The 27,107-nt window shown below is 39.9% G+C and overlaps 1 protein-coding gene across 1 annotated transcript in view; it reads right to left on the bottom strand.

Annotated features, from left to right (window-relative positions):
- Positions 1-27,107, bottom strand: part of LOC124722671 (histone-lysine N-methyltransferase trithorax-like) — a 226,929-nt gene that overhangs the window by 68,910 nt on the left and 130,912 nt on the right. Inside the window, exon 9 of the mRNA XM_047247815.1 lies at positions 19,720-19,962. Coding sequence (XP_047103771.1) covers positions 19,720-19,962 — 243 coding nt within the window. The remainder of the gene's footprint in view (positions 1-19,719; positions 19,963-27,107) is intronic.

The following is a 27,107-nucleotide window of genomic DNA, read 5'->3' as shown; positions in this document are numbered from 1 at the left end:
AATATTTCTTCCTCTTCGTTCATGATTTCTCTAAGCCTTTCTAAATTACTCATATTACCATAAACATAAGCTCATTCAAACACCAGTAACGACTGCCAAATAATCAAGCTAATGGTTTAGACAAACATATAATAATATAATACTTGTCTGAAAATGGTCTAGACAATATTATCATACAAAACTTTTCTGAAAAGGGTTTAGACAGCGTTATAATACAAAACTTAGCTGAAAAGAGTTTTTATACTGTTAAAATAAAACAAACTTTTCTGCAAAATAATAATAAAGAAAGGAAAACTTCTGGTGGTGAAACAGAAAATCTAATTTTGTTTTATGGCATTGTGGTGCCAGTCACACTTACTTCACTTTGCAGTAACACATAAACAGAATGTCTCATTTTGTTTCATGGAATCGTTTTGCGAGTGAGACTTACTTCATTTTGCCATAACATATATCATACAAACCATTTCAAAGTAGAGCTTGTGCTGCCATCTGTGATGCTATTGTGCATATAAAGACATATATCACTATGCCATGCAAATGAGTGCAGCGTTCACTACATAACATGGTGCTTAACTCATTTTCATCCACACCTGGCTTACATCATTATGCCATAAACCCGTTCATATTATAGCACAATTTTTACCCAACACTTGTAATCGATGTGCAGTCCCTGCAGGATAACTGTATCACACACACTTTCCAAAATGAATTTTCACTCGATAGCAGATTGTGTGCTGATTTGAAACTTCCTGGCACTGTATGCCATACCAGGACACAAACCTAGGACATTAAAAAAAGATTGCAGGTTTGAGTCCTGTTCCAGTAAACACTGTTGATATGCCATGAAGCTTCTGTCACATACTACTTGACTCTTTCTCCGATTTGTGCATTTTAACTAGCATTTATTCCTAATCATGTCAAGCTTCTATTCACTACACAGAATGTAAATTATGTCTTCCGAAATTTTCTAACAGTTACACAGCAATGGCACTTGACAAAGAAATTGAACTGCTAACCGTGAGAGTTGCTCATTTATTCTCTTAATATAAAGTATCACTACACTGGAAAACAATTCTTTTCTGGGAATACGTGTTACATTCTATGCATCACACAAATTGGAAGATAATCGATATAATTGTACCTCCATTTTCTGTACACAGGGTTGTACGTAATGAATATCTTCCTGGAGGAAAATAAGCTAGTCATCAACTTGAACTCTGGTCATGCTCTACCAGGTATGCTGCTACTGGAACTGATATGCCCTTGCCTCCACACGACACGGGAAATGACGGTTGGAACCCCATTTGCCTGTAATACAGCTGTGACGCTTCTTGCAATACTCAATACTGGCATATAACGATCACATAGTCTCCAGTGGAATGTTATGCCACTCTTCGATCAGAATCTCTTCTAACTCCTGTAGTGATGAGGGAGTCGGAAATCTGCTCCGTAGTCCAATACCGCCCACAAGGGTTCAATAACGTTCAAGTCCAGGGACCGTGCTGGCCAGGAAAGACGCTGTGGTTCAATTGCATGCTCCTCATACCAGGATTGTTCTGTCCTGGCTGTGCGAAAGGGTGCATCATCCTGAAATATGTCATCATTGTTGGGAAATAACATTTGAAACATGGGGTGCACATGATCACCTAACATGTTCACATAATCGCTGGCTGTAATGTGACCTTTGAGACTAATCCCTGCGTCAGCAGGATACCGTAATATGGCTGCCCATGCCATCACACTTCCACCTCCATGCCTAACTGTTGGAGTCAAGTAATCAGGATTGTAGGCTTCTTTTGGCATTCTCCAGACATAAACCTGGCCCAGTGTTGGAAATGACGAAAAGGTTGACTCATCAGGCCATATGACGTGTTTCCACTGATCAGCCATCAAGGATTTGCATTCCTGATACCATGTTTTATACTTCTTTGCATTGGTTGTCATCACTAATGGTTTTGGTATAGCAGCTCATCCATGAATATTTGCTGTATAGAGTTCTCTGAGGTGGCTATTGAGCTCTGCAGTCACTATGACCGCCGTACTTTTGTGTTGTTTTGACACAATTTTTGTTAGTGTATGATGATCTCTGCCATTTAGTTTCTATTTGCGCCCACTATTACGTTTACACGATGATGTCTTTCCATGATTTGTGCAAGTTGTGATGACCGTTGAAACAGCTGCTCTTGAAACATTCAATAAGTTGGCTGTCTTGGTTACTGATGATCCAGTTAATCGAGCCCCCACAATCTGCCCTCTCTGGAAGTCTGTTAGGTTTTTGATTGCACATTGACCTCGGCCTCTGAATGCAAATACAAAGTGTGCACTACTCAACCTGCAATGATGCCTAGTCCGTACTGAACATGCAATGTACACACAGCCCTGTCTCAGTATGAAAGGAATAGCAAATATTACAGTTACACGATGTGAGAAATGTGATTGCTTTCCAGAGACCCTCAACCATTTTCCATTTGCAGGCATGCACACATCTGGGTTATCATTTCTTCTTCTTCTTCTTGTTCTTCTTCTTCTTCCAAATTTCCAACTGAAGTCTTACAGCTACTGCCAAGGTGAACTGGTGACTGAGTGGAGATCTGAACCTATTTAGTCCTCGATATGTCAACAGGTGGGCATCTCAGACAACGTAACTGACACAGTGACACACACATATCAACCTTACGCAGCTTAACAAGAATTCACCAAATATCAATTTTTGCAACTCATACATACCAGTACAGAGTCACTTTACAACATCTGCAAGTCTGGATAGGTTATGAGTCAGGTGGAACATTGTAAAAATGGTAGCAGACTTCAGAATGTAAACACAGCAAAGCCACTTCTTAAAAACTGCTGTGATAGCGGAAATGAGACAGAGAAAAATTCTAGAATTTGTCTAAATGGAATCTATCATTCCACTTTATTTGCAGTGTATCTAACATATTTCCACCAGTTAATTGAGCGCAAAAGCTCAAACAGAGGCAGCTGTGGCCCAGATCTGAATTTTCACAATTCATTCAGTGGCCAGCAGAAATTATAAGACTATACCATCACTGATTTATTTATACGAAGAAGTTGGGTGTTTTGCTGATGTTCGGTGCACCATTCTTTAACCTTTATCACTTGATCTATATGACACTTACCATACGCAAACAGAATTTTAAAGATTCCCAAATTTGTGTTTGTAGATTGTGCGCTACATTTATCAGAAGATTGACTGTTTTGGGCAGTGTGGAGGGAAATTTCGTGGAAGGCAGTACATTTGGGAACTTTGTTAGGAATACTTCGACAATTTAGTGTTAAAATTTTGACAGTTGAAGTGTCGCTACTTTACACACGATCTACTTTCGTTCTCTAGCGAGAGTTCGTCAGGGGATCTAAAACCACCACCTAGTCTAAAATAAACTTATGTGCACTCCAAAAGTACTTCACTACCCGAAAGGCTGCTTCGTTTGTGTAGTGCACCCCTGATTTATTGAGGTTCTTTATGATTATGATTATTTTTAAGAACTAGTTTTCACAAATAAAAGAAGAGCTATCAACTAGAGAACACCAGTAGCCTCTTCACCTTCCCTCAGTCTTTCTAGAGTTCTGGCATTACATATACCCATTATTGCTTAACAATACAGACAGTATATTGGGAAATAAAATTTTAAGGGTGCTTGTAGGCTGCAGAGCATAGCAGTGGTTCAATGGCTGCAATTGCAAGTCCATACGGACGAGCTTGTGGTAAACAGAATGTCCTGTCTACAAATCTTCCTCTCCCAAAATGAATAACTCCAAAAATACCAGAACTCTATTATTCTCACATTCCATGGTAAGCTTAATATTCCAACAGAACAATATCAACTGAATTCAATTTACCAATGTCAATTGAAATTAATGAATATGCACTCAGATGAAATGATGTCCTGTGAAAACCATTCCTTATTGCTGAACCTGAAATAGAATGACTATGTTGAGATAAAGGATAATGTGAGGTACACTAGGGCTCAAATTTAAGTCTCTCGCTTATTGCAAAAAGGCACCTTAATCATTGGACTATCTGAGTGAGTCTCCATACCTGACTCCAATTTTTACTGTCACTGACATTTCCTAATATTACTTCTGAACACTACAGCCAGCACTTCTTCCACAGGGTATGTGGGAACAGAATCGTGATCAGACGGCATGATGGTCGAGGTGATTGCTCATCATAGATGGGAAATAGGAGTTCATGTCTTACTCTGAAACAGATTTTTCGATGTTCACAGCATATTCATTTCACGGATTAGGTTGAAATGTTCGAAGAACTTTATCTATTTATCTTCACATTGGCACCACAATATGAATGTCTCAACAATCTATATCCAAAACACAACTCGCTTCAATACTGCTGCACTCAGCAATTTCTCCTTAATATTTTCAATGAGTAAATTATCTATCAGAAGTGAATGAGGGCTACCCATGGTAACAGTCTCTCTCTTCAAAATATATGTTAGTAAGAAATATGTGGAGGTTAGTGTGTGCTTAAATTATGAGATTATATCCAAGCAGTTACCAATCACTGACCAAGAGTCAAACAGCCATATTCTAGCACACAAGGAAATGCATTAAAGCTAACTAATAAACTTGATCTGTTACAGCTAAGTGTTTCATTTACAAATAAAAGCAGTGGAAAGACTAACACTGTGTGTGCACTTTCCAACAAAACGCCTCAGCAATTTGGTTAAATATGTGGTGAAAATTATAGACTGAATTTGGTTGCTCATTTTTGGTCTATAAGGAGTGTGTTTAAGAGTAACTCTAAGCATGATGTCTGCATGTCCCTTTCTTCTTAACATGTTTGTTGTTCTTAGTCTAGTAACACTTCAATTCACTTACTGTAGCCTAAGTACTCTTTAATCCACTAAGCTTGCCTCATTCTATCATCAACTGTTTTTGTACAACTTTGTGACCCTTGCAAAGGCCATAATAATCAGGAAGGCACAGAGCCATGTGGCTTCAAACACATGGATATATCCTGTGGTTTGCAGCTGGAGTTCCTATGCACACTGACTATGTAACTTCTCAGTTTTACATAATGTTGATGAAGCACATGCCCTGTACACCTTTTTTATGTACACATTAATCGGTAAAAAATAGTGGCATTGCCTTCATCACCAAGAAGAATGGACATTTGTGAACTGACCTAACGACTACACTAATCACTTTACTACATCACAGGATTGGAGCAAATGTATTTTCGTGAAATATCTAGAACATAAGCTCCTTATGTACTCTCTATACTTTTTTCAGTTGTTTTGCTCAGAAGGTCATGTGAGCAGTGTATGTGGATGTTTAGAACAATGACGCTCAAACAGCTTAAGAGTTGTTTAAACCAAATTACAACATTTTTTTTTTTTTCCAAATTGAACAGCAACAGTATAGGGTGATAACTGTCACAGATACAATGACCATCCTCCCTTAATACTGTGAGAGTTATGACATTTTTAATGCCAATGGTACATTTTGAGTTTTAAAAATGAGGAGTACTATCTTAAAGGATAAGATTGCAGTTTTTATTAACTGCAGAAGAATGTTATATAGAGAAAGAGGTTTTCAAAACTGCCATTCACTTAAGACTTCTCGAAGTTTTTGATAAAATGGCGAAGGTATGTACGACTGTTCTTCATATTTCTGAGCGACACTGGAAAAGAAAGTTGTCTACAACGCAAGAGCTTTTCTTGAAAAGTGTGGAGAATTGTTCTTTCCCATGCTCCAAGATCTAAAAATTCACAGCAAGAATAGCAGAAGAGAACCAACTTTCCTAATGAACAGCCAGTTTCACCAAAAAACTCTTATTTAAACATCAAAGTTCATTAAGCGTCAGGTACCCCACAGACTAAGTTTGTAATTTACGAGTTGGCTCAATTTGCTCCTTTTTCCATTATGATTGTCAGGCAGGTCCATTTGATTTCTGAGAAATGTTCTTCAACATACTCAGGGCGGAGCGTGATGTAAATACTGGGAGTGATGAAACAAACACCAGCTGTGAAGTTAACAGGGACATAAGTGAAGACTGTGATTACAAGTATGGTATTTCTGTGTATTTTATCTACATTATCTGATCAAAAGTATGTGGACACCTATTAGTAGACACGAATGTGGAGTGCATCCACCCTTCGCCTTTATGACAGCTTGAACTCTGCTGGGGACACTTTCAATTATGTGTCTGAATATCTGTGGAGGAATGCCAGCTCATTCTTTCTCAAGAGCTGAAACCATAGAAGGCAGTGATGCTGGATGCTCAGGTATGGAGTTCTAACTCATCCCAAAGGTGTTCCGTTGTGTTCAGGTTGTGTCTCTGGGAAAGGCCAGTCCATTACTGGAATGTTATTGGCCACAAACCATTGCCTCAAAGATGCTACTTATCACCACATGCATTGCCATGCTAATGCAAACAGTTATAGTCTCCAAACTGTTCATCCGCCATACGCAAAATAAAATGCTATAAAATGAGTTCATATCCTTCAGCATTTAGCATTTTTTTAAAGCACAATAAGTGACCACATCTTAACCGCAAAAAACATCCCCATACCATAACACCACTTCCTTCATACTTCAAAGTTGGCACCAGGGAGGAAGGGTGGCATTTTTTGTACGGTACGCTGAGAATTACGCATTTCGAAAAAAGAAAAAGAAATCTCAACATAAAAACTTCTAAAATAGAAAGACTGCCAAAGTAACTTGGTAACATGTTTCCACTAAGATTGCATGAAACTATTACAGAAATTTTTATAGGCCGATTTCATCTCAAATTATACAGGACAAGTGTGAATGTATAATATCAATATTTCAAAGTATGCCGGAAATTATATATATATCACACACACACACCAAACGGGAAAGCACTGGTAGATAGACACAATAAAAAACACACACACAAATATCAAGCTTTCGCAACCCACGGTTGCTTCATCGGGAAAGAGGGAACGAGAGGGAAAGACGAAAGGATGTGGGTTTTAAGTGAGAGGGTAAGGAGTCATTCCAATCCCGGGAGCGGAAAGACTTACCTTAGGGGTAAGACACTATCCAAATTGAACCCTGCCTGGAACAGTTCCGTCCTCCATCACAGTGAGGCCCACTTCCTCTTCCTCAAAATCACCCTCTCCAAACCTTGCAGGAATTTCACACTTCCAGCCTTGCCTCTCAATCTTTCTTGAAAAACCTTGATCCTACTCCCAACATCACCACAGCTGAAGCCCAGGCTATCCGTGATCTGAAAACTGACCGATCCATCGTCATTCTTCCGGCTGACAAGGGTTCCATGACCGTGGTACTTGATTGCCGGGAGTATATGGCAGAGGGACTGCGTCAGCTTTCAGACAACACTACATACAAAGTTTGCCAAGGTAATCCCATTCCCGATGTCCAGGTGGAGCTTCAAGGAATCCTCAGAACCTTAGGCCCCCTACAAAACCTTTCACCTGACTCCATCAACCTCCTGACCCCACCGACACCCCGCACCCCTACCTTCTACCTACTTCCTAAAATTCACAAACCCAAACATGCCGGCCGCCCCATTGTAGCTGGTTACCAAGACCCCACAGAACGTATCTCTGCCTACGTAGATCAAAACCTTCAACCCATTACATGCAGTCTCCCAACCTTCATCAAAGACACCAACCACTTTCTCGAATGCCTGGAATCCTTACCCAATCTGTTACCCCCAGAAACCATCCTTGTAACCATTGATGCCACTTCCCTATACACAAATATCCCACATGTCCAGGGCCTCGCTGCGATGGAGCACTTCCTTTCACACCAATCACCTGCCACCCTACCTAAAACCTCTTTCCTCATTACCATAGCCAGCTTCATCCTAACTCACAACTTCTTCACTTTTGAATGCCAGACATACCAACAATTAAAGGGAACAGCCATGGGTACCAGGATGGCCCCCTCGTACGTCAACCTATTTATGGGTCGCTTAGAGGAAGCCTTCTTGGTTACCCAGGCCTGCCAATGCAAAGTTTGGTACACATTTATTGATGATATCTTCATGATATGGACTCACAGTGAAGAAGAACTCCAGAATTTCCTCTCCAACCTCAACTCCTTTGGTTCCATCAGATTCACCTGGTTCTACTCCAAATCCCATGCCACTTTTCTTGACGTTGACCTCCATCTGTCCAATGGCCAGCTTCACACATCCATCCACATCAAACCCACCAACAAGCAACAGCACCTCCATTACGACAGCTGCCACCCATTCCATATCATACGGTCCCTTCCCTACAGCTTAGGTCTTCGTAGCAAACGAATCTGCTCCAGTCCCGAATCCCTGAACCATTACACCAACAACCTGAAAACAGCTTTCACATCCCGCAACTACCCTCCCAACCTGGTACAGAAGCAAATAACCAGAGCCACTTCCTCATCCCCTCACACCCAGAACCTCCCACAGAAGAACCCCAAAAGTGCCCCACTTGTGACAGGATACTTTCCGGGACTGGATCAGACTCTGAATGTGGCTCTCCAGCAGGGATACGACTTCCTCAAATCCTGCCCTGAAATGAGATCCATCCTTCATGAAATCCTCCCCACTCCACCAAGAGTGTCTTTCTGCCGTCCACCTTACCTTCATAACCTCTTGGTTCATCCCTATGAAATCCCCAAACCACCTTCCCTACCATCTAGCTCCTACCCTTGTAACCGCCCCCGGTGTAAAACCTGTCCCATGCACCCTCCCACCACCACCTACTCCAGACCTGTAACCCGGAAGGTGTACACGATCAAAGGCAGAGCCACCTGTGAAAGCACCCACGTGATTTACCAACTGACCTGCCTACACTGTGAAGCCTTCTATGTGGGAATGACCAGCAACAAACTGTCCATTTGCATGAACGGTCACAGGCAGACAGTGTTTGTTGGTAATGAGGATCACCCTGTGGCTAAACATGCCTCGGTGCATGGCCAACACATCTTGGCACAGTGTTATACCGTCCAGGTTATCTGGATACTTCCCACTGACACCAACCTATCAGAACTCCGGAGATGGGAACTTGCCCTTCAATATATCCTCTCTTCCCGTTACCCACCTGGCCTCAACCTCCGCTAATTTCAAGTTGGCGCCCCTCATTCATCACCTGTAACTCAACAACATCTTTGCCTCTGTACTTCCGCCTCAACTGACATCTCTGCCCAAACTCTTTGCCTTTAATATGTCTGCTTGTGTCTGTATATGTGCGGATGGATGTGTGTGTGTGCGCGCACGCGAGTGTATACCTGTCCCTTCCCCCCCCTAAGGTAAGTCTTTCCGCTCCCGGGATTGGAATGATTCCTTACCCTCTCCGTTAAAACCCACATCCTTTCGTCTTTCCCTCTCCTTCCCTCTTTCCTGATGAAGCAACCGTGGGTTGCGAAAGCTTGACATTTGTGTGTGTGTGTGTGTGTGTGTGTGTGTGTGTGTGTGTGTGTGTGTGTGTGTGTTTTTTATTGTGTCTATCTACCAGTGCTTTCCCGTTTGGTAAGTCACAACATATTTTTTTAATATATTTTTCCCATGTGGAATGTTTCTTCACATGATATGTATCGAAAAATAAAATATTTTCATTTTCTGTTGATTAATTAAAATGTTATTAACTTATTGAAAAATGGCATTTGTGATATTGCGTTAATGAAAGGAAGGTAAAAAATGTAATTAGTAAACTATGCTGAAGAGCCCAAGCAACTGGTATAAGCATGCGTATTCAAATGCAGAGATATGTTAACAGGTAGAATACAGCGCTGCGAGCGGCAATGCCTATATAGAACAAGTGTGTAGCAAAATTGTTAGATCGGTTACTGCTGCTACAATTGCACTTTATCAAGATTTAAGTGAGTTTGAACACGGTGTTATAGTTGGTGCAAGAGCGATGGGACACAGCATCTCCGAGGTAGCGATGAAGTGGGGATTTTCGCAGACAACCATTTCATGAATGTACCGTAAATATCAGCAGTCCGGTAAAACATCAAATCTCTGGTATCACTGGGGCCGGAAAAAGATCCTGCAAGAATGGGTTCAACAACAACTGAATATAATTGTTCAACGTGACAGAACTGCAACCATTCTGCAAATTGCTGCAGATTTCAATTCTGGGCCATCTTCAAGCGTCAGAATGCGAACCATTCAACGAAACATAATCGATACGGGCTTGCAGAGCCGATGGTCCACTCATATAACCTTGATGACTGCATGATAAAGCTTTACGCCTCGTCTGGGCTCATCAAAATCAACATTGGTCTGTTGATGACTGGAAACATGTTGACTTGTTGATGAGTCTCATTTCAAAGTGTATCAAGTGGATGGATGTTTAAGAGTATGGAGACAACCTCATGGATCCATGGACCCCAATTGTCAGTCAGACATGAACATTATTGAGCATATCTGGGATGCCTTGCAACATGCTGTTCAGAAGAGATCTCCACCCTTTCACGCTCTTACAAATTTATGGACAGCCCTGCAGGATTCATGGTGTCAATTCCCTCCAGCACTACTTCAGACATTAGTCAAGTCCATGCCACATCGTGCTGTGGCACTTTTGCATGTTCGCAGGGGCCCTACATGATATTAGGCAAGTGTACCAGTTTCTTTGGCTCTTCAGCGTATTTTACTGTACAACATACTGTTTTCAATTATCCAGAATGACAATCACAGTACATCTGCATTGCAAGCAAGTCTCAAAATTGAATTAAATATAGCAAGATCCAGGAAACTGCTTTCAAAAGGGGAGTTTGTAAAAGACTGTCTCCTTGATGCTGCATAACTTGTGTGTCCACGAACATCAGCAGGTTTTAAGAAATTGGTTTTTCGAAACAGTGACACGGGCCATAAGCGTTATGGCTCACTAGGGGCTTTGTTGCTTCATTAGTTGCACTTGATGAAGCAACAGATCTTACAAATACAGCTCAGGCAGTAATATACGTATCAGATGTGTAACGCTCTACATGTAACAGAGGATGTATGGACTTACCACGGGACCTTCCAGTCTCGGAAATTCAGTTTGGGATGAGACTTTGCAAGTTGGTGGCACACCTCAAGTGTGCCCACTCATAGAAGACTTAAAGAACACTATTTAGAAAATTCTGAGAAAAAGGGCTCCAAGTTTTAAACATAGTTCCATGTGCAGCTCATATCTGGTCAGAAGTAGCATTCCAGCATACAGGTGAAATAGCTCAGTCAGTAGTGTGCTAGAATGTCATATGACCGATCTGGGTTCGATCCTACCTGGAAGCTCGATTTTACTTTGTTTTCTTAATTGTTTTACAAATTATAACAACTTTTACATAAAGTTAATGACCTACAGTATTATCAATTACATCACAAATAATTTTATTTTGTTTATGAAATGGCTGTACTACTTAAAATGTGGATCACACTCGTCAATACTTTCTTTTTAAAAGGTTGAATAATTTCAATTGCATTTTTAATGGAGGTAAATTAAAAGTGTTAAGTACTGTCATTATAATATTATAATAAAATTTGGTGATATTGTAAGCTGTGGAAAGGTTATAAATATTCATTGCAAATTCGAGGAACCGGTGTATTCATGGAAAAAAACAGTACAGTTGTTGCCCTATTGTATATAGAAACAGGCAGTCAGTCAGGAAATGTCAAGGCTTGCACTGAACTTATCGAGCAATGGACCTTACCTGCTACAGTACCACTTCACTCCTGACTTTTGCAGAGACTGGAGCGTTCTGTAGTGTGAAATATTACTGCAATTTTTACAATATAGTGAATTAAAAATGTTTGTCAATGAAGACAATGCATAAGTATCAGAAGCTGCAGACTAATTTTACAGTGAAGTGATGAAGATGATGTAAAAGATGCAGTTATTTATTACAAAAGCTTGCTTGCTGCAAATAATTTGACTGCATCAGAATCTTGAACGACAATTTCTCGTGAAGCAATGTTGATGAGTGAAGAAATTTATAGGCGTACTATGGACATGTTGGCTGAAAAAACGCTTGTGACTGCTGATGAACTTGCTCACAAAAATGAAAACTGTGAATGTGAACCATTTGAAAAGTACGAAGACCACAAGTTATCCGATGAATACGAAACAGAAGAAAAGAAGGAAAGAGAAGTAGATCCTCGCAAAGTCTCAGCCCAGGTGCAAACTACAAATATTACAAAAAAAGGATGCAGCCAGTTAAGAAAGAAAGAATATTTATCCCAATGGGAAGAAGACATAAAAAAGGGGGGCTATCAATTTGATAAGTATGCAGCAATCAGTTCCTGGACATATTATCATTTTTTGTTGAAGCCAAAGACAATTATCAGTAAATGTTTACACGAAATTTACAACAGTGGTCTTTAGTAGCAGCACAACAGTTTACAGGTTTTGAATTTAAAGCTTCTGACAACTGGGTTCATATATTCAAAAATAAATATGGAATTTGTCAGCAAAAAGTGACAAGATTTGTTTCAAGAAAAGACAACACAGCGATGATCGAAGAAACTTTGGCTGCAGCACATGCTTTTCGAACCCAGATGTTAAAACTGATACCGGATTTCAACAAAGATTTTTTTATCAACACTAACCAGACAGGATTTACTGCGCCATATTTAAGAATTCATTTTGCTCTCTCTGTTTTTACGATTCTCTAACAAAATTCTTCAATTTTGGTTGTTCTTTCTTTCCAGATGTCAGTATTAGTTTGTGTACAAACTATTTTCATCAAAAGACATGGCATGAATAAAGTGATGCATACATACACTGCTCTATATGCTCTCAATCTGTCTGGAAACATCCTACCTAAAGTGTGTGTGTGTGTGTGTGTGTGTGTGTGTGTGTGTGTGTCTGTGTGTGTGTGTGTGTGTGTTCACAAAAGGCAACTGGTAACTTTGGCCCCCGAGTTAAAAAAACAGGAAAAGAAATTATAAAAATGTTGTAATAATGTCTTCCAAATCTGGGAAGCTAACAACAGAGCTGTATACTGACTTTCTCACCCAGTGTTTGAAGTATTTATGTGGGTCAAGAACAGTTTCTGTTAATTATTGACTCTTGGGGTGGACAAGCAAAGGCTGAATTATATGATGAAATCCTTCAGGATGATGAGAAATAATCAACATGTACAATTAAAGTGACTCCTCCGATAGGTACTCCACTTATTCAAACATTGATGTCTATTTTTATAGACAAGAAAAAAAAAATTGATGAAGCATATACAAAATTGCCCTTATTGTATTGATAATAGTAGAGACATAAACTGACAAACTCTCGTGAAGACTGTATAAAAATACAATCAATAGTCCGTCCATCATCAGCTGACACTGCCAATTTTAAAGGAAATGATCCGATATGACTGGTATGCTTCCAGGGTTTCTGATGAAACAGCAGTTCTCATGAATGTCAACAAAGTATGTTTTTCAACAGACCTTTAAAAAAAGCATTGTTCCTGTAAACAATCATCCTTCATAAATTGTGCAAAATGCCAAAATATTTTTTGTTTTCACTGTTTTTCTGCCAATTATCATTCTGGTGCTTGGACATAAAATACAAAATTGACATATGACCATGCCACTGTACAACATTTTGTATGACTGAAACGTCACCCAGAATTTGTGACAGTAGTAATTAATTTACCTCCATTAAAAATGCATTTGAAATTATTTAACTTTTCAAAAAGAAAATACTGATAAGTGTAATTCACATTTTAAGTAGCTGTGACAGTCATTTCATAAGCTAAATAAAATTATTTATGATTTAATTCATAATACTTTAGGTCACTAACTTCATTTAAAAGTTGTTATAATTTTTAAAACAATTAAAAAATAAACTGAATTGTATCAGCAGGTAGGTAGGATCACACCCAGATTGTCCGTATGCCTTTCTAGCATGGCTATTTTATCCATATGCTGGAATGCTACTTCTTACCATATATGAGGTGCGTATGAGCTATGCCTAAGACTTTCGATCCCCCCCCCCCCCCCCTCTTTCTTTTTAAAAAAAAATTTTCTTGAAAGCACGCTTTAAGACCGCTATGAGTGGACACCCCTGAGGTGCACTACCAACCTGTGAAGTCTCATCCCGAACTGAATTTCCGAGACCAGAATGTCCCCTTGTTACTGCCTTTCAAAGTGCCTACGACAGATGTGGACTTCCTAGCAGCTGTCAAGCAAGCGATCAATTGTGTCGGTACGGATTGGAATCTGTTAATATCAGTGACCACGGATGGAGCACCAGCAACGTGATGCCATCAGAGAGGGCTCATAGACCTGATACGCAAAAAGGTAGAATGCACACACACGAATTCACTGCATTCTACATAGAGAGCCGTTTTGTGCAAAATCAGTAATGTTAGAAAACATCACGCAAATTATTACACGCACTATAACCTATCTGAAAACACGTGGGCTTACACATTGCCAGTTTCAGCAGTTCTTGGAGGAATTAGAAGAGGAGTACAGTGACATACCTTACTAGAACCAAGGACACTGGGTCAGTTGAGGTAAGATGCTGGAAAGATTTTTTTTATTTATGTTTGGTCTAGTACATTTCTTACACGAGACAGGAAAGAGTGAAGCAAATTTGGAAGATCTTTGCTGGATATCAGACCTCACACTTCTCATGGACATTACATCTCGCATGAACAGCCTGGGCGTCAGTTTGCAAGTGAAAATAATTTTAATTTCTGACATTTTGGAACAAGTAAACACTTTTGATAGGCAGCTTGCTCTTTGGGAGATCCAACTATTGGCTGAAAACACTGAAAGTTTCCCTACCCTTGGTTAGGTACATGAAAGTGCTGCATTTCAAGAATGTGTGTCAATAATTATAAAAAATTAAGAAGCAATTTTAAGCACAATTTGTAGACGTTACAAGTGTGTCTCCTATCATTTGTTGCTTTGCGCAGCCATTTTCAGATGTAACTGATCGACCTGCAGTGCAATACACGGCTGAAGGACAAGTTCTTTGCAGTACAAAGTACAAAAGAATTCTATGAAAACTTTCCACAGCAAGAATTCCCATGCCCGTCTCATGATGACATGAGGGTTATGTCCATGTCTGGTTTCAACCTATGCATGTGTGAAAGACTTTTCTCTGTAATGAAAATGAATAAATCAAAGTTTCGATCGAGTATTACTGACGAAAATCTTCGTAACTGCTTGAATTTATCATTGTATCGTGCTTTTGTGCCTGATATTAACTTTTATAAAACTTCCTGGCAGATTAGAGCTGTGTGCTGGACCGAGACTTGAACTCGGGACCTTTGCCTTTCGCGGGCAAGTGCTCTACCAACTGAGCTACCCAAGCACGACTCACGCCCCATCCTCACAGCTTTACTTCTGCCAGTACCTCGTCTCCCACCTTCCAAAATTTACAGAAGCTCTTCTGCGAACCTTGCAGAATTAGAACTAATGAAAAAAAGGATATTGCGGGGACGTGGCTTAGCCACAGCCTGGGCGATGTTTCTAGAATGAAATTTTCACTCTACAGGGGAGACGAGGTTCTGGCAGAAGTAAAGCTGTGAGGACGGGGCATGAGTCGTGCTTGGGTAGCTCAATTGGTAGAGCACTTGCCCGCAAAAGGCAAAGGTCTCGAGTTCGAGTCTCGGTCCGGCACACTGTTCTAATCTGCCAGGAAGTTTCATATCAGCTCACACTCCACTATAGAGTGAAAATTTCATTCTAGAAACATCCCCCAGGCTGTGGCTAAGCCATGTCTCCGCAATATCCTTTTTTTCATTAGTTCTAATTCTGCAAGGTTCGCAGAAGAGCTTCTGTAAATTTTGGAAGGTAGGAGACGAGGTACTGGCAGAAGTAAAGCTGTGAGGACAGGGCGTGAGTCGTGCTTGGGTAGCTCAGTTGGTAGAGCACCTGACCACATTTAACATGTACCTGTATGGTGATAGGCCATTTAGTGATACCAAAGCACTAGCAGTATAGGTAACACTTTCCACAAACACAACAATTCGTATGCAGCCAGCAAATGCTAGTGCAGAGAAGTGTGCAACCAAGCTATTTTGCTTTGATGGACAAAAATCATTCTTTTCAGTGCATTGTACGAAATCTGGGAATAAAAAAATGTTAAAAGTGTTCCTTACACTCTGGCTCACTTCAGCACAAAGGACTTAGAATGTTTATTGTGTTTTACAGAAATGTGTTATGGAGACAACTTTCTTCAGCTGGAGTTATCCAAGATGTTGCTCTGTCTGGAGATGGTAGGTTACAGTGTTATATTGCGGACATGTTTGGCGTCTCTCAGCGTGTGGTGTCCAGAGTGCTGCAATGTTATCAGGAGACAGGCCTTACAATGTGATGTCCTGGTCAGGTTGGAGTTTACCAAACAACACATTCAGTGGCGTATGGAGCGTTGAGGCATTAAATGCTATTCATGGGTGAGTCACATTTCTCCACAGAAGGTCATGACTGCAGGACCGACGTTTGGCAATCATGATGAGGAAGCAAGAAATCAGTCGAATGTCATTTCCCAACACACTGCAGGCCTATCGCAGTTTGCGGAGGCACCAGACTTAACAAGAAAATGCCCTTTTTGCTGAGCCACCTCCAGCACTGAGTGTAGAGCGCTAGTGGAATGAGACAGAGGAGCCATATGTCATTCAGGTTGGGGAGTGGCCAACCACCCCGACTTAAATCCAATTGAAAGTGTGTGGGAATGCATGAAATGAAGGCTAAGGCACATGCATCTCCAACCAGGAAAAGGTGGGAAATTGATGCCAAGCTGTTATTACTACCAGAGTTGGTATCACCTGTTTCTGAATATTCATTGTAACCAATAAATAAATCATTGAAATAGGAATGTGTATCTTTCTCTGCAATGAAAATGATTTCCTTGTCCATCAAAACCAAACAAGAGAGTTGCACTACACCACTGCACTGGCATTTGCTGGCCACGTGTGAGATATAATTGTGTCAAAAGGGTTGCCTATACCACAGGCACCGAGGCTGTCGCCAAACTGAGGATGGGGAATGTAGAGGGACAACCTGCCATTTTATTCAAACATATAACAATGTCCGTGTCCCCCTCCCCCCCTCCCATGATCATGCCATATAAAGGTGTGAAACATGAGGACTGAAAAAGTATAAACATCCTTTGCTGCTTTGGATCACATTCACATTTTGTCAGACAGGAATGAATGGTCTCTAGCGATTCTGCCCTGTACTCAACAGCAAAAACTGATTGCCATCTCATGACACTCCGAAGTAAAGAGGTGTTGAACCATCCAGGAGGTGTCAGCAGTACAAAACGTTGTCACGGACGTTGTCTTGTTGCTCATCACACTGCGAACTGTCGTTTTTGACTGTAAAACATGTGGGAATCAATATCCCAGAGGAAGAGATGGTTTCTTTGACACCTTTTATACCATCCCCTGAAGCCTTTTCGGGTCAATTCTGAGCAGTGGTGTGTGTGAAATGCTTTCCTCGGCCACTCATGTGAAAATGATACGTTTTAAACACTAGGAATCACAGTTCTAACCTTCATTGCAGAGGCGTCAAAAGAAAGTGTGAAATGTTGGCAAGAGGATCATTAACCCAATTTACACCTTACATGAACTTCTGAGTTCTGGCCTTTTTTTCTCACATTTGTCAACACCTTGCAGTTAGAACTGTCAATGAGCCTGAAGGTGACGTCACAGAGCGCCACGTTTTGCACCATTACAGAGGAAGGCCATAGGCACCTTTGAGCCAAGCTTCACGCTTACGCACTGTGATGTGATATAAAAAGGAGATCTTTAAATTGTGCTGTGCAGTTAAATACTGCCCTTTAAATGTGGCACATTTTTTAAACCCAAAATTTCTATTTTACAACTTTATAAAATAACTTTTACAATTATTTTATACTTTTCATTTTTGCAAGAGAGAAGAAACATAAGTTAACATAAAATTGTTAATAATACCCAAGCCGAATGTCACTATAATCATTAATTTGAACAATACAGCTTCTAGAACATTCAAGAAGTCCATGTTTTGATATATACAACTGACTATCAGTCGGTAGTTGGCAGTCGGTACCTGCGTAAGTCTTTGTTTCAGCATGCCTACAGCATGTCTTTTGTCTCACAAAGGTATGTGCAAAAAGCTCTTTCTGGTAAATGATTTCTCTTTCCTTGAACTTTTTTTTTTTTAGAAGAATCACTGTAGTGTATGTGCAGACATTTATATCTAGGGACAATGAGAAAGAAGATGTGGTCACAGATATAAAGCTCACATCTAAAAACAATAAAAATTCTGAAAGTGTGAAATTCTGTTATGAAGATCAAGATACCTTAAAATAACAGCTATCACACTCTCAATGGAAGCACAGCTCTCTACAAGATGCCCCAGCTAAAACAATTAGTAGGTAGGTAGTTCTCTTTCATCAATTTCTGCTAAGAATGATGTTCCCAATAACTACGAGAACCCTCCCATCAATGATGCTGGAGTAGCACAATAGGTAAATGGGCTGGCCCAGTTAATCTTATAGTTCCTGAGAATACCTATACTGCTGATGGAAGTGTTCAGGTGTACAGTCCCACGTTCATAGTCTGTTTTGATGCCCAATTTGGCAGTGCCCTGCCACTCACTATGACTAAGCACAGCCCAAGTGGACTGGGTTGTGGGAAAATGTGCGTGCACAGGAACACGTGTAGAACCCATAGTGCATTAAATGTTTTGCATAATGCGCTGGTTCCTCAGTTGTTGTCACTTCCAAAAATAAGAGCTCAAAGTAAGATAATTGTAATTCATAATGGTTGTACAAACTCCTCCTTAGTATCTGCCTATCAACAAAGAAATAGTGTGAATGGTTCCAGTTCCAAATGGCTGAAAATCACTATTAACATCAAAGAGAGTATCTTATGTGTAAACCAACAATTTTAAAATCCTGGCCAGTGAACAGATCTTGTACCTCAAATAATGTGTGTTTCAACTTAATAAATATTTGTCAATATTCAGAAGTAATCACTATTTCAAGTATTTTTTGTACATTTCTCCCTTCAGTTCTTCCTTGATACAGTTTCTATGTCTTTTATATTACCCCTACATTCATTTGTCAATGCCATTAGTTGCTCGTTGTGTGCTTTTACCTAAAACCTTCTATATTTACCATAAAATGACAATACAAATTCGTTTTTGGAGGGGGTCCACAGTCTGTAAAACAGTGACAGTGAAAGTTAAATAGTGCAGTTTTTCACAATGAAGGCAACAGGGGAAACCCAGAAAAAAATGAGGGACTGTGAAAGAAAAACCATAATGCAAAACATAAAAAACCAAGAAAACCACAGCATGTGGTAACAAGAAAGAGAATAAAAGCGCACTGATGCTGCTGCTTTGGTAATAGAAGAAAAAAAAATGTTTACCTCATGGAGAACCCCTTCCAACACCAAATTTGTTTGTAAGCAGACAGACAGAAGTGCTTCAACCTCAAGACAATAAAAAGTTTCATTTTCTTCCAAGTTGAAGAATTAACTTGCCTGACATACACATTCTACTAGTTATCTAACCAGTGTTTATTTTATACAGACAAATTAAATCTTTTTTAAGTTTCTGAGTTTCACTTTATAGTTCCTTCTCACATTTTCCCTCCACCACCACCACTACCAACTCGCCTTTAACTTGCACAGTCTACTCGCCTTTAACTTGCACAGTCTAGCCTTTAACTTGCACAGTCTAAATTTACTGGCAAATGCTAAACAGAAGTGTGTAAGGTCCTGAAGTTTAATATTCATTTGTACCAGCAAGTTTAGTTTGTATGTATATACAACAGTACTTACCCATGGTCTATCGGCACTGTGGAGTCGTCGACCACTCAGGCAATCTGTATGGTAAGTGCGATGACAACGCTGACAGCTGAGCTGCTGTCCTTGCCCATTACCACACACTGAACACACCGTGCAGCGTTGACACACCCAGTTTGACAGTGAGGTGCCGCCAAACGCTTTTATGTTTGGATCACGAAGGCCGTCTTCCAGGCAGAATCTGTGGTATGGCTCGCAACATGAGGCACAGTGAATAAGCTGGTTAAGAGGAAGGAAATATGAATAAATATGCAAATGATACATTCAGACATAAGATATGTAAGTTAAAAACTAATATCAAAATTCAAAATATTAAGCCAGTAAGCGTCAGATGAAATATCACAGTACACTGTTAGAGAAGCTGAAGATGCCGCTAACCTAATAATGCAAGCTAAACTAGAAAAAGTGTATCATAAGTATCCTGTGTGATGCACAGTAAATAAACTCTGAAACATAACAGATAAACTTTGTTGCACACTTATTAAGTCAACACACTATTACTGGTGAAATTCTGTTGGCAAAGCAAAAAAATATTTCCATACTGCTGATCATTAACACAATAAATGTGAGAGTTTAGAGAATAACAATTTGTACTTTTGTACCTACATCTAGATTCTGATCTGATTGTGGTAACTAAAGTAAGTAAGTAAGTAAGATAAGTGTTTAACATCCCATCAGTGTCGAGGTCATTAGAGAAGGAGCACAAGGTTGGATCAAGGTGGGATGGCAAAGGAAACCAGCTATACCCTTTCAAAAGAACCGAGTAATTTAGGGAAATCCCGGAAAATCTAAATCACAGACCACACGATAATTTTGAGAGTCCACAGTGTTCTAATCACTGTGTTACCCCACTCAGTGCAGCATCTAAATATCTTACCTTCAACTATTACTGGCATAGCAACAACACCATCCCTAACTGCCACCAGTTTTTTAGTGTTTACATGAAACTACCCACATCCTCAATATTTAATGGGCATCATAACACAACCAGAAAGCTCACTGAAATGTCACTTTCAGTCACGTTGCTCTTAATTTGTGTCGTAGAATTTGAATTTATAAAAAAAAAATGCCCATCCTGTTTGGGTGTAAACCTGTGTTTATTTTTCATATGTGTTGAAAAATTTCTCTCTTGTCTAGGTTATAATATAATTATGGCGACGCACGTCTTACGAGACTTTCTCCTCTACCAAGTGCTTCCCCCTCAAACTCTACTTCCATGGTGCCATAACAGTTTCTCTGCAGACTACAGTTCGCTTGTCTGTAAGCGATCAAGGGAGGCAGCATCCCTTTGATTATTTACTCAAAGCAAAGGCTCCCAGCTCCTGCATATCCACTCATTCTTGGACTATGAACAGGCATAACTGACTCGATGGTCCACTTGCTCCACTCTTGTTTCTTAATATTGCACTACCTCTCAATATCTCTACTGCAGTTCTTGGGAATGTCTAAAGGAAGAATACTGAAAGTCATCTTTTCTGTGAGGAGTAGAGTAAGTATTTTTTTGCACACAATTTGGATGAAAAATCTTAACGTTTAATACGTAAAAAATTCTCAAGTCAAAACATTTCTTTTCACTACATGAAGCAACACATGGGTATTACTCACATGATAAACGATGGGTTTTAGTGAACAAGTTAAAAAAACAAATACAGGAGTTGTCTGAACCAGTAAATCCTTAAGAAAAGAGTTTAGCTGTATCGTGTATGGTATGCTTAAAATTTTCAGACAATCACAATTGCTACAGCGGTGGCATACTCGTGAGAGAATGTGCAACAGAAATGGCAAAAACATTCTGTCACTATGATGCTTTGACACATATCACTAAAAAATCAAATTCTTTATATGGATGATAACATTAAAAATATATTTAACATTTTAACTGCAAACTTCCAGTATTATTTTTGGTATGCAGAAGAGAGTGCTGATCGAACGTATCTTGGTTTTCTACTTTTATTTGCCTAATATTGGACAACTTTTTTCTTTTAAGACGAAGAGGTATTCACTTTGGTTCCAGAATATCGTGTTTGGATATTTTTAGTGCAGTTAAAAGGAGTGTTCACAAAATTGGTAGTTTTAGAAAATACTCTGCAATTTGTACCAGCGGCACAATAGCTACAGTGTGCAGCGAACATTGCTTCCTTCGTCAAAAGAAATAGAACAAATTGTTTAACTTTTCATTGTACTGTTCACCAAGAAGCACAAATTGAGAAAAGCCTCAGAGTGCTGTCCATAATGAAGGCAATGAAAAGCAAAAGTATTAGGTGGAGGAAAACAATCACCATCTCTTGAAAATTTACACAATTTTTGGAAGAAGTTGATTTAGAATACAGAAATGTACTACTCCATTCCGAAATTCATTGGTTGAGCAAATGGCCCCTCCCCCCACCCCACCCCAGTTAGAACAGAATGTTTCAAGTTTTTAAATAAAGATGTGAAATTAGATGCTACAGAATTTTAAAATAAACTTAAGGATTCATTTTTAAAAAATCAGAATTAACATTTCTAACAAATTTTGCAAATTGGTGAAATTTTCTGAACCTACAGCTGCACAGAAAGAAATGCACTATTTCTCATAAGTTTGCAGATATTACTGGATTTCAGTGTAAACTTACATTGTTTAAAATTTATGTTTTAATAGCTTACATCTTGTGACTCTTTTGTATGGAGAGTAAGTAGGGCTCATGATCCCCAATGACTGATGTTCATCTCTGCAATTGGTGGGCATGGCTGTGTTGGGTTGCTGATGTTACCGCACAAGTAGTACTGGGGTGGCGAGGGTGGGGGGCAGCTGCTGCTCGCTGGAGGAGAATGGTTCTTGAGCCACACTTCGCCAGGACTGTTATAATATGTACAACTAAATGTCAAGAGTTCATTCTTATTTTACTCATTCGTAATACCACTAAAGGGATGTAGTAGATACATTAAAAATCCTTTTCTCCTCAATTCTGAATCATTTCAACAAGTCATATGAATGACACACACCTAGGAAATTTGTTTCAAAAAACGGGAAGGCAAACATAATATTTAGATTTGTTGAAAGGCTCCTGGGAAAGTGGAGTGCATCTGTAAGTAAACCGTGTGCAAGTTAGTTTCATGTTCCATGGACCATTTGCTTGATAAATCATAACGATGTCGAATGAGTCATATCACATTCACATTGCAAATTAATTTGTAAATATTGCTGTAAATTGAACATTTATACATATTTTTTAAGTTGTTGTTAGTACTAATATCAAATATGAAGACTGGAGTTGATTATTCCGACCCTACACATACAATAACAGAAATAATTCTACAGAACAAGAGAAGTTGTTGAGGAGATACTTTTTGGGTTTATTTTCAAATTTTAATTTTCTTTTCAACTGTGGCAGATTATTTACAACAGACTTCATGAGGGAATAAATATACAAGTAAAGCAGTAGTCTGTATGTCCAATTCCTTAACAAATATTTGCAAGATCATCGTGGGTGAGCACCCCATATTATTCTCACACCACATTTTTTAGCAACGCACACTTTAGTTTCATAAAGGTGAGTTACCGCAAAACATTATTCTATTTTATGAAAACTGAAGCTGATGGGGGGATGGGAGAGGAAGGAGAGGGAAGGAATGTCAGCTGCATTCGGACTTAATGCGGATTCAGTGGCGACAAGCAAAAATGCGTGTCAGACTGGAATCTGTGCCCAAGATGTCCTGCTTATTAGGCAGTTGCATTAACCATTGTGCCGCCCGGACACAGTGTTTATCGCAATTACATGGGCTATCTTGGTACGCCACTCAGAAAACCCACATTCCCATCCAGCACCACCTGTCCACAGTCTCTGTCTATGTCCTCTTTGCTTACTACTTTGAGATTCCCACAGGAGGTCAAATGTGATATTTCATTCGCAGTGAAGGTGTTGGATTCATTGCCCATTGAGGAGAATAAATTACATAAATGCACTGTGTCTGTTCTCTCCTTTCTGTGCCCCCCTCCCTTCCGTCACCTACAATTTCATAATACGTATCACAGCTCCGAACATGTCCGAAAGAACAGACACCACACATTTGTATAATTCATTATTCCAAATATACAAAATATGTGAACTTACTGATCTGTCTCACCCCAAGATTTACAATGATTCTAAGTTCAAACGTGCCCAAGCCAAGTTATTTTAGGAATTCCAAAATGTGTATTTTTCCAGTTTAAATTCTCATCAACATTGACACCTAAGAATTCTGAAGTTTTCACCCTATTTATTATTTCCTTGCCATGTGTTACACTTATTACTAGCATGGTTCCCCTGCTTATGCAGAACTGAATATGTTGTACCTTTTCAAAATGGAGGGCAAGACCATTCCCAAAAAATCAGTCAATGATACTTTTAAGAACATTATTTAACATATCTTCTGTTGTTGTATGTATGCTTGGACTGATTACAATACTAGTGTCATCTGCAAAAAGAATGTATACATATATGAGGACCATTAGTGGACCTAAGACTGAGACTTGGAGAACCCCATATATGCTTTGTTCCCAGTCTGAATAATGTCCCCAAACCACACTGGCTGGATTACAAACAAGGGAACCTCCCCATCGCACCCCCCTCAGATTTAGTTATAAGTTGGCACAGTGGATAGGCCTTGAAAAACTGAACACAGATCAATCGAGAAAACAGGAAGAAATTGTGTGGAACTATGAAAAAAATAAGCAAAATATACAAACTGAGTAGTCCATGCGAAAGATAAGCAACAACAACGATAGAGTTAGCTCAGGAGCGCCGTGGTCCCGTGGTTAGCGTCATCAGATGCGGAGTGAGAGGTCCTCGGTTCAAGTCTTCCCTCAAGCGAAAAATTTTAATTTTTTATTTTCAGACAATTATTATCTGTCCGTCCATCCGTCCGAAGCGAGGTAACTGCGCCGTAGTATGGGGACGCTACACCTAAACAAACATTGAAACACACGACGTCAGTCGATTACAGCGCACGGAAGAGAGAGTATTCCTGCTAACGAGGATCCCTGGCTGGCAGTTGACTGTTCGCTACTTTGGAAGAGAGTGCATTAAATACGTGAGATGTATTTCGTGGGCAATATGTTTTCGGTTCCCATTGGAGAGGCACGTCCTTTCGTCTACTAATCACACGGTTTTGCGGTGCGGTCGCAAAACACAGACACTAAACTTATTACAGTGAACAGAGACGTCAATGAACGAACGGATGGATCATAACTTTGCGAAAATAAAGAAATCAAACTTTTCACTCGAGGGAAGCCTTGAACTAAGGACCTGTCGTTCCGCAGCCGCTCACGCTAACCACGGGACCACGGAGCTCCTGTGCTCACCTTACCCTTGATGTTGCATATCTTACGCATGGACTACTCCGTTTGTATATTTTGCTTATTTTTTCATAGTTCCACACAACTTCTTCCTGTTTTCTCGATTGATCTGTGTTCAGTTTTTCAAGGCCTATCCAGTGTGCCAATTTATATCTAAATCTGAGGAGGGTGCGATGGGGAGGTTCCCTTGTAAGTACAACTTTCTGCATTCTTTGGCTTACATCTGACATTATCCAACGGTTGGCTAAAGTATCAATCCCATAAAACTTCAGTATATCTAGGAGAATATTGTGATTCGCACAGTCACATGCTTTAGATAGGTTGCAGAAAATACTAGGTGGGGGCATTCAGTTATTTAATGCTTGTAAAATTTGTTTAGTGCAGACATAAATGGCATGCACAACAGAGCGACTCTTCTGAAATCTGAACTGTGATTTGTTGGACTATTTTTGTTTCTAACGTAAGACAGTATTGTACAAAGTTAAGTCTTCAACATACTGCTCTGATTTTTCTCTTAGTGTGTTTGTCGCTATACTTTCTACAATACTTAAGCAATGATTATAATATATATTTGCTCCCTGTGACTCAACATTTATAGCCGTTACATTCTGCTCAATAGTGATGTTATCCTGTTCCATCACTGGCTGTTCTCTCACGCAATTTGATTTCACACACGCAGACAACACAAAAAATATTCCCGAATTTCCTAATTTAAATACAATTTTTCCTGCATGAAACTACAATTTTCCATGTTAAGTGACAACATACTTTCCCTTGGAGCTGCAAAACCTACCAATCCTTTGAACGGTAAATGCTTTATACAGCAGTGTAAAACTTCCCGGCACTTTAGGAAATGAAACCCAGCAAGAAACAACCAAAACTTTGACACGCAGCATCAAGTACACTGTATATTTTCGCATTACAAAAGTATAAATATGCATTCCACCAAATGCTGCATGGTAGCTTCTGAAACACTGAAATCAAGATTAGGATGCACTTTTTTCAGGCAATCCTAGCTCATGTCACATGATCACATACACTGATCAGCCACAACATTATGACGATTGACCTAGTATCAATATAAACCCATCCAGGACATAGCAGCATCACCTGGTGAGGAATGACTGCTAGTCAGACACACACATACTATATGCAATACCAGTAAGTGTGGGGAAGACGCCCAATCTATCCGAGTTTGACTGGGGGCAGACTGTGATGACCCATAGGCTTGTGACCATTTCAAAAACTGCACGACTTGTCGGGTGTTCGAAATACTATGCTGATGGGAGGTTGCGAATCCATTATCTTCCAGGGGAATTGCTCCTTGACACCTATACTGTGGGGTGTAGACAACCTGGCAGCGGCTCCATTATGTTCTGGGGACAATTCACATAGGCATCCACAGGTCCAGTGGAGTTCGTGCAATGCACCATGATGCCAAGGAGTATCATGTACTGGTTGCAGACTACATACAACTCTTTATGACAATCATGTTTCCCAATGGCAGTGGCATTTTTCAACAAGAAAATGCGCCAATTACAAAGCCAGGAGTAAGATTGAGTGGTACAAGAAACACTGTAGTGAGTTCCAATTGATGTGCTGGCCCTCCAACTTACCAGATCTGAACCCGATTGAACACATCTAGATTTGATTGAACATGGTGTCAGGGCTCATTGGCTCCCTCCCCCATTGGCTCCCTCCCCAGAATGTATGGAATCAGGTGACTTATGTGTGGAGATGCGCTGTCACTCCCCCTCAGCGACCTACCATGGCCTCATTGCTTCCGTGCCATGACACATCACTGCTGTCACCAGTGCCAAAGGTGCACATACCAGCTATGAGGCAGGTGGTCATAATGTTCTGGCTGATCAGTGTATCAAACACAAATGTACCACTAAAATATTAAAAATGGCATAAATGGCTGGTCATCAGGGTCCAAAATTTTTCTATGTGGTTGGTACTCAAGGTGCTAAGTTTTGAATGAGAGTCAAATGCAACGTGACTTAAGAAATTCATTGCACATTTTCACACGTAATGTAATTCATGCTGC

The sequence above is a fragment of the Schistocerca piceifrons genome, chromosome X (assembly GCF_021461385.2).
Source record: "Schistocerca piceifrons isolate TAMUIC-IGC-003096 chromosome X, iqSchPice1.1, whole genome shotgun sequence".
NCBI classification, from domain to species: Eukaryota; Metazoa; Arthropoda; class Insecta; order Orthoptera; family Acrididae; genus Schistocerca; species Schistocerca piceifrons.
Note: the sequence above shows the minus strand (reverse complement) of the source record. Positions and strands in the feature narration are given on the sequence as shown.